The sequence below is a fragment of the Tupaia chinensis genome, unplaced genomic scaffold (genome assembly GCF_000334495.1).
Source record: "Tupaia chinensis unplaced genomic scaffold, TupChi_1.0 Scaffold000097_1, whole genome shotgun sequence".
Lineage (NCBI taxonomy): Eukaryota > Metazoa > Chordata > Mammalia > Scandentia > Tupaiidae > Tupaia > Tupaia belangeri.
Window position 1 is genome coordinate 10,099,233 of NW_006159559.1, and position 8,889 is coordinate 10,108,121.

Consider the following 8,889-nt stretch of genomic DNA (forward strand, 5'->3'; position numbering starts at 1 on the left):
GGAAAGAGATGGCAGTGTGGCCATTGCCCCTACGGTGTGATTTCTCACGTTCCCTCTGTCACTCTATCTCCTCACTCTGGTGCGTGCACATGCCCTATGGTGAAAACCTTAAAAACAACAGCAAACATTATGGAATCAAGTGCTTGCTTTGGCAGCACATACACAAAAATTAGAATGACACAGAGAAGATTAGCATGGGCCCTGCACAAAGATGACACGTAAATTTGTGAAGCATTCCATATTTAAAAAACAAACAAAAGATTTTATGGAATCAAGAGGTGGAAGGAGCTACGAAGGTGATCCAGGGAAAGTTTGGTCCTGGAAGTACTCACGGTATAATCCCTTCTTTTTCTTTCCCTTCCCACACCAGAAACATGGATGTGGGGTGACAAGAGAGAGAGCATCCTGTGGTTTGAAAAGTTACAGGCTAGGATTCAGGAGAGCCAGTTTGTTCTATTAGTGAGATGACAATTTTCGGCATATCTCATGCCTTCTGTGGACTTCAGTTCCTTCTCAGGAAAATGGAAAGGACCAACTGAAGGATCTGTCTGATCCTTTCCAGCTTCTGCTGACTTTGGTTCTAAGAAAGAGAGAGACATAGAAAAATAGAAGGGCTGGTGGGGCTACAATTTCAGACTCTATGAATGAGCTGGTCCTAACTATTTGTTTCCTGTTTCGACTTTACATTACTTTCTGCACAGCAGCAGCCTGCATTACCTAAGAGAAATTCTGTGTGGCTTCCCCCTCTTCATTCAGAAGTATGGCCCTGTGGCTTAAATCCCAAGGTGACCTGGTGGCTGACCAGTCAGGGTCCTTTTCAGATGGCTTCACTCTTTTCCTTGCTTACTCTACTGCAGCTGCACTGACCTTGCTGTTCTTGAATATTCCACACCTGCTTTCACCTCAGAGCCTTTGCACTTGCTATCCCCTCTACTTGGAAAGCTTCACCCCCAGAGAGCTGACATTATTCAGCCTTCTGTAGTCACCCAGTTTAAAATATCAGTCACACCTGCTTTCCTTTACTATGTGTTTAGCCTGCTTTGTTCTTCCCTGTAACACTGGTCATCTGTTACTTATGTATATTTGTGACTTGTTGAAAGCAGGGACTTTGTTTTCTCCCATAGCCTTAGTGCCAAGAACAAGGTAAATAACTACTTGTCAAATAAATAAAAAATGAACAGTAACTATTTCCTGTATAATTTCTACAACCAGAATATTTGGTTTCTGTCTTTCTTTCTTTCTTTCTTTCTTTCTTTCTTTCTTTCTTTCTTTCTTTCTTTCTTTCTTTCTTTCTTTCTTTCTTTCTTTCTTTCTTCCTTCCTTCCTTCCTTCCTTCCTTCCTTCCTTCCTTCCTTTCTTCCTTCCTTCCTTCCTTCCTTCCTTTCTTGGAATTATTATTATTTTAAGCTTTTGCCACAGGATGAGTGTGTTCACCAGAGATAGTGAGAGGAAAAGTGTAAAACCACCCTCCTGGGGTGATGGCCACACCACAATCCCTCCATTCTCCTCCTGGGATTTTGGGTACATATGCATATGCAGCTGTGTGATTTTCAAGCTGCCAGATCTGGGACTTAAACTGCAGCTGACCATGTGGGAATCCAGCGCCATAACCACTATGCCACCTGCTGACCCTTCACAGAATTATTTTTAAAACAATCCTTATAGTAGTTTAGTTTAAGTAGATTTGAGAAATCTGCCAGATGACTAAGGATTATTTTTTTGTGTGTGGGTTTTTTGTTTTTGTTTTTGTTTTGTTTTCTTTTGCTTGAGGGTGCAAATGCTCACTGGAGAGAGAGAGAAATAGGGAAAATGAGTAATCACCTCCTATGGGGAATGGTCACATTACAATCCCTTCTCTTCCATTTCTCTTTTTGGGATTTTTGAGCATACACGCACATGCACCTGGCATGTTTTTTAAGCCACTGGATCCAGGACTTGAACTGGATAGTTGACCATTTAGGATACTGCTGCCTTAAGCAACATGCCACAGGCTGGCCTGACTAAGGCCCTTTTTTTTTTTTTTTTTTTTTTTTGTAAAATATGATTAAACATCTTATAATAGAAAGTATTTTTTCATAAAGTATATTTTAAAGTCACATTCTAAATTAAAAGTATGTAGTTTAAATGAATTTTACACAAAATATCATTTAATAAAATGGTAAAACTTAAAATTGCTAATTATAACATTTTAACAAAATAAAAACGTATGTCATGGATTTAAAATTGAGTGTGGGGGCCAGCAGGTGGTGTGGTGGTTGAGGTGTTGGACTCCCAAATGGCTGACTATGGTTCAAGTCTTGGACCTGGCAACTTGCTTTCTCACTTTTCCCTCTCTTTCTCTCATTCTGTCTGTCTCTGGTGAGCATGCATACCCCATAGAAGTTAAAAAATAATATTAATAATAAATAAATATTATTTTTTAGAGGGTTTTGCTATAGGGCGCATGTGCTTGCGGGAAAGATAGAGACAGAAAACAAGAAATCACCCCACAATGGGGGATTGTTATATGGGAGTCCAGCGACATAGTCATTACACCAACTGCTGGTCCCAGTAAATATAGGAAATGGTTCTATGGGTATATTTGAAACATATAGTCATTTAACCTTTTATATGTAATTCAATAATTTTTCTTACTTTTCAGGAAATCCAGCCATAGGAATTTTGAAATATAAAGAAAAGTATTACACTTTTAACACCAGAGATGCTGCATATTCATTTGCAGAAAATCCTGAAAATTACATTGATGTAATTAGAGAAAAGGCAAAAAAAAATGCTGAATTAATTCAGCTACTGGAGCTTCATCAACAGTTTGAAACACTCATTCCATATTCTCAGGTAAGTAGTGTCAATATTTTAAGAGCTTATGACATTTCATTATGATTATAATTAAAATGTTATATTTGGGGGGCTGGTAGGTGATGTGGTGACTAAAGCACTGGACTCCCAAATGGCAGCCTGAAAATCATGCTGGGCGTGTGTATACATGCCCAAAATCCAGAGAGGAGAATGGAGGAGAAGGGGTTACAATGTGGCCATCCCCCCTGGAGGAGTGATTTGCCACTTTCCCTCTCTCTGTCTCCCTGTCTCTGGCTGTCTCTGGTGAGTGCATGCACCTCAAAGCAAAAAACTAAAAGAAAAAAAAAATTAAGTTTTGTCATAGTATGTGTCCCACATCCAAGCAGAGACAGGGTCAATAAGGATATTGACAGGTTATCTGAAAGGGAGTTACATCTGGAAACAAAAATCCACAAAGAATAATGAAAACAAGATATGGTGTCAAACTGATGAATGAACAGACTGTAAATCTGAAAGAGAAAGATTCATATAAATAATTGAAACTACAGTATTTCTGTATCTAAAACTGGAGAAGCGCAGCACAGATAACATGGACGATAACTTATTCTCAGAACTGCAAAATAGTTTAACAAGCTTAAACTATAGTAGTCTGATAGGCTACAAAATGCGTCTGGAGATGTGTTTTTTGTATTCCTGTGTCTATACATTAATTCATTTACCGCACAGTTAGTAAGCCACTTACTGAGTGCCAGAAATTATTCTTGGCACGGGAGATTTAGCAGTGAACAGAATAGATAAAACTGCCTCTATGGAGCTCACATTCTAATGTGGGATGTTCTTGTGGTTTTCTTCTTCTCTGTCCCTCATTTTAATTGTTCATCTTTTTATTGATCTTTCTGTCTGTCCTCTCTCTTTGTAAATTCCTGTTTTATTTTATTTAGTTGGTTTTGCTATAGGGCACATGCACTTGCCAGAGACAGAGAAATAGAGAGGAAAAGTGAGAAATCACTCCTTGGGGGGTGAGGAGGATGGCCATGCCACAATCCCTTCTCCTCCATTCTCCTCTCAGGATCTTGGGCATGCATGCACATGCAACCAGTGTGATTTTCTTTTTTCTTAAAATTTATTTATTTATTTTACAATTAAAGTATGAATTTATTTTGGTACAAAAACTTTTTAAAATTCATACATAGTTTTCCCATTACATGTATTTCCATGAGCTATTTATTTTTCTGAAACATTATTTAAATTAATTAATTTACATTCATTCTCTAAGCATCGTCACAATATACAACAAAAAGTAATTTCCCATCCAGAGCATACTGCATAGTGGCTTAATCATGCATGTTATTGTCAATAATTTTCCATTTCTAGTTTCATATATACATACGTGCATGTATATTTCTGACCCTCTGCCCTTTCCCACCCTCCTCCCACACTCTCTAGTGTCTACAGTTGTTTTCTATTCCTTTCCCCCCACATTTTATTGATCACACAATTTCTTATATAATCTAACTACTTTCAAAAGAAAGTTCAGCTGGTAATTTCAAGGAAAGCAGTTTTAACTTTAATAAATCAAAGAAATGCTAAGGAACTTTGCTTAAAACTTGAAGCCAGGAAAAAGGTAAGGATTCTGTTCAAATAGTAGGTACATGAACCTATCAACAGCTCAAGATAGGACAAAAATTCTTAAAACTAGAAAACAAAGCCCAGGAGAAAATCAGCAATGTTTTAGTCAAAAGTCATAAAATGCTATTTCACCAGTTCAGTCTCATGTACTTTATCTATGTTCTGTTGTGATTCAATATTCCTGATTAAATTCTAGGATATAATATTCACCTGCAGACTTGTCCCTATGATTAAGTTGGCCATTTTCTTAGTTTTTGAACTCTTATTTCTGTGTGTCTGTATTTAATTTTCCTGGTATAGCACTCCCTTAAGAACTTCTTGGAGATCTGCTCTGGTGGTGGTAAATTTTTCCAGGTTTTGTTTATCTGAGAATGTTCTTGTCTTCCCATATGAAGAATAATCTTGCCATGTACAGTATTCTTGGTTGAAATTGCTTTTCCATTAATACTTGGTTATATTTTCCAATTCCTTCCTCACTCACATTGTTTCTGATGAGAGGTCTGCTGTTAGCCTGATTGGGATATCCTTTGTAGGTAACTTGCCATTTTTCTCTAGCCAATCTTAGTATCTTGTCTTTGTCTGTGGTTTTGGTCAATCTGGCGATAATGTGTCTTGGAGAAGATCTTCTTGAGTTGATTCTATTTAGGGTCCTTTGTATTTCTTGGGACTAGATCTTTGAGTGCCTCTCTAGGTTTGGAAAGTTTTCTTGCAGGACTTCATGGAATAGATTATCAATGGCCTTAGGAGTCTCTTTGCCTTCTGGGATACCAAATATATGGATATTTGGACATTTGATGGTATCTAGTATTTCTCATATATTATTATTATTTTGGGGGCCATTTTTTCAGTCTTTGTGGTGGATTTTTCTAAGCCAGCCATTTTTTCTTCTACGTTTGAGATTCTATTTTCTGTATGATCTAGTCTGCTTTTAATACTTTCAAGGGAGATTTTGACTTCCTGTATTATAGTCCTTGGAGGAGAGTTATTTTCTTGCTTTCCCATATTTCTTGTGAATCTGTGGTGATTTCTAGTCATCTGATGGATGGTGCATTTCTTCCTAATACTGGAAGGTCAATCTGAGCATTGCAGGAGTGTGCAGAAGGAGGTGATCTGGAATCCCTTTGCTGTTCCAGTTTTATCCCTTTGTGCAACAGATTCAGTGGATATTGAGGAATATGTTAACCCAAATAGTATTTGGATGTTTGGCTATGGTTTCGTTAGATCCGTCTAGAAACACAGAGAATGGAGATTGAGGAGCAGAGTGATGAGATAAAAGAAAAAGAAAAGGAAACAGAGAGAAAGAGGAAAAAATAGAAAAACAACAAAAAAACCCCCACAAAGAAACAGAGAGAAAAAGAAGGAAAAAATTTTATTATTTTTTAAAGTGAAATATGAAAAATTGTGCAGCACACTTGTGTGCCACATGAAATCACTAGTTCTCAGAAGCCATAGAGGAGTCTTCTTCTGAAGGGCTGCCCCTTTCCTCTCCTGGATGGGTCGGGGGAAAGGGAATTATTAGCAAGATAAAGGAGGGGCTGAAAGCCAAGAGAATACTTTTCCTTAAAAAAATTTTAAGAGGAAAAATTATAAAAAAATGAGAAGACAGAGACTGAGGCAGAGAGAGACAGAGACAGAGAGAAGGCTAGAGGGGCTCCCTACCACTTGAGTTTGTGGGCTGGAGGCTGAATTATCAGTAGAAAATCTTCATTTCTCTTTTTTCCCTGAAATCACTAGTTCTCAGGAGCCATGGACACAACCAGTGTGATTTTCAAGCCGCCAGGTCTGGCACTAGAACTGCATAGTCAGCCATATAGAATCCAGCGCCTTAACTTCCAGGCCATCTGCTGGCTCTTGGTTGCTATTTTAAATGTTATCGATTGTTAGAATTACATTTTAATTGCTTACTGCTTATAGCAAATGCAGTTTACTTCTGCATAGTGATTTTATACTCAGCAACTTTTACAAATTCCTTTATTCATTGTAATAATTAACATTTGGGAATCTATTAATTACTGGGTTGTCAAGAAAGTCATGACATATTTTTCAAAATGCATCATGACTTTTCAGACAACCCAATAGAATCTTTAAAAAAATATTTCTAATGGCGGGGGACCAGCAGTTGGCGTAATGGCTATGTCGCTAGACTCCCACATAGTCGACCGTGGTTCGTGTCCCGGACCCAGTGGCTTAAAATTCACGCCAGGTGTGAGTGCGTGTGTGCCCAAGATCCTGAGAGGAGACTGAAGGAGAAGGGATTGCGGCATGTCCATCCCCCGTGGGGGGGTGATTTCTCGCTTTCTGTCTCTCTGTCTCTCTCTGTCTGTCTGGCGAGCGCACACTCCCTATAGCAAAACACTCTCAAAAAAATATTTCTAATGGGACGGAGACTAGAGAGTGTGTAAGTAAAAAGGGGAGGAAGAGAGAGAGAGAGAGAGCTATTTTTGTCAGGGTCTTACTATATCATGATTCTTTGCCCCAGACTCCCAGCAGCCAAGACCACCAGTGCCCCTGGCTTCTTTTAGGTTGGGCTGGAAACTGAATCCCAATGTCCCAGCCCCACCAAGGGAGAGCATCTTTTTTTTTTTTTTTTTTTTTTTAATGTAGACAATCATAACATCTGCAAACAGTAACAGTTGTTTTTTCTGGTCTTTATACTTATTGGGTTGTTGGAAAAGTCAGCATTTTTAAAAAAAAATTTTTTTTGAGAGATTTTTTTGCTACAGGGCATGTGCACTTGCCAGACAGACAGAGACAGAGAGACAGAAAGCAAGAAATCACCCCTCAGGGGGGATGGCCATGCAGCAATCCCTTCTCCTCCATTCTCCTCTCGGGATCTTGGGCACGCACGCACATGCCCGGCGTGAGTTTTAAGCCACCAGGTCTGGGACACGAACTGCAGTCGACTACATGGGAATCCAGTGACTTAGCCATTGCACTAACTGCTAGTCCCAAGTCAGGATTTATTTTTACATAGAAAAAATACGTCATGACTTGTCTGACAACCCAATATTATTTTTTAAAATAATTATTTTATTTATTCATTTATTTATTTATTTATTTAAATTTTACCAGAGAGGGACAAAGGGAGAGTGAGAGAAAGAGAGAGAGAGAGAGAGAGAGAGAGAAAGCAAGCCATCAGGTCTGGAACTTGAACCACAGTCTGTGGTGGAATCCAGCATCTTTAACCACCATGCCACCTGCTGGCTCCCCAATATTATTTTTTTAAACAGTGTATTGCTTTATTTCTGGTGGGAGGTAGATCATGGTGAGAAAAGAAATCAAGTAGAGGACTACAAATGCAGGAAACAATCATGCTAAAATAGTAATGTATAAAATGAATGACTGCAATCATTTTATTAAGACTCCACATGTAGAAGAAAAACTTTAATTTCTATTGGGTTGTTGGGAAACTTGTGATATATTTTTTCTATGTAAAAATGTGTCATGACTTTTCTGACAATCCAGTATTTCAGAAAACACTGTACAAAGTAGAAATTGCTTTCGATGGCATTAGTAGAGAATACCTTCCAAGAGAGTGGAGGTAACTGGATATAAGTTTCTGGCAGTTATTTAATGTCCCAGATGACTAGGCTAAGGTCAGCATCTATAAGGACAAAAGCTCTGTGGGGAATTTTGGGTGATCCTGGAGAAATGGTACCCTGTGTATCAACCAGACTAAATTGTTTCCGCAAGTGTGGAGTTTTATTTACTAAAAGGTTTTTCCTACAAGTCACTTCTGTTTCATAGTAAGAGTGGCATAGGATACTCAAACACAGGAGAGCATTCATGCCAGATATCCAGCTCTTTGCTATGATAATGAAGAGTTTAAAATGCATGCACTATCGGTCATCTAGGGCTTTCTGCAACTACACGGTGGTGGCTATGGAAAGTCCAGCCCCCGGAATCAACATCTAGAAAGTGGTTACCAATTTCATGTGTGTTCTCTTTTAGTGTCTTTTTTCTTCATTTTTCTGAATCAACTCTGCTGTCATTGCTGCTTCTTAGCAAAACTGTTAATTGAATATAACACTCTGGCAATCAAGATGTTTAAAACTTTCAATCTTCTGAGGCTGAAGAAAATATCACGAGATACGCAGAATTCTGATTTACAAACAGGTGGCCACCAGTTTTCCCACTTGGAGGCTTTCAGAACTTTCCTGATAAAGGTCATCATAGGCAGTATCTCTTAAGTTTGTTTCAAACCTAATAAATAAAAAAAAAAAAATCTGGTACTCTCTCTCTCTTTTTTTTAAATTTTAGTGGGTTCTTGTGCTTCCCAGAGAGACACAGAGCGGCAGAAAGAGGGGGGCAAATGAGAATGCGCTTTCCAGTGGGATGTGGTTGCACTGCAATTCTTTCTTCATTTCCCCATTTTGCTGAGATTTGGGGTACACATGCATGCCCAGCATATTTTTCAAGCCACCAGGACTCATTCAATGGCCATATGGGATCTGCCTGTCTTAG

The 8,889-nt window shown here is 38.6% G+C and overlaps 1 protein-coding gene and 1 non-coding gene across 8 annotated transcripts in view; both read left to right on the forward strand.

Annotated features, from left to right (window-relative positions):
• CFAP206 (cilia and flagella associated protein 206) overlaps nucleotides 1–8,889 on the forward strand; it is a 59,867-nt gene that overhangs the window by 30,373 nt on the left and 20,605 nt on the right. For 6 of the 7 annotated variants that reach the window (XM_014585883.2, XM_006143405.3, XM_006143404.3 and 3 more), the window contains exon 11: nucleotides 2,642–2,835. In XM_014585883.2, coding sequence (XP_014441369.1) covers nucleotides 2,642–2,835 — 194 coding nt within the window. Of the gene's footprint in view, nucleotides 1–2,641; nucleotides 2,836–8,376; nucleotides 8,613–8,889 lie in introns of those variants that run through there. The other variant, XM_014585884.2, reaches the window with a different exon arrangement.
• Nucleotides 140–246, forward strand: LOC114006884 (U6 spliceosomal RNA). Its single transcript, XR_003548547.1, has one exon. It is a non-coding gene; the product is annotated as a U6 spliceosomal RNA (small nuclear RNA).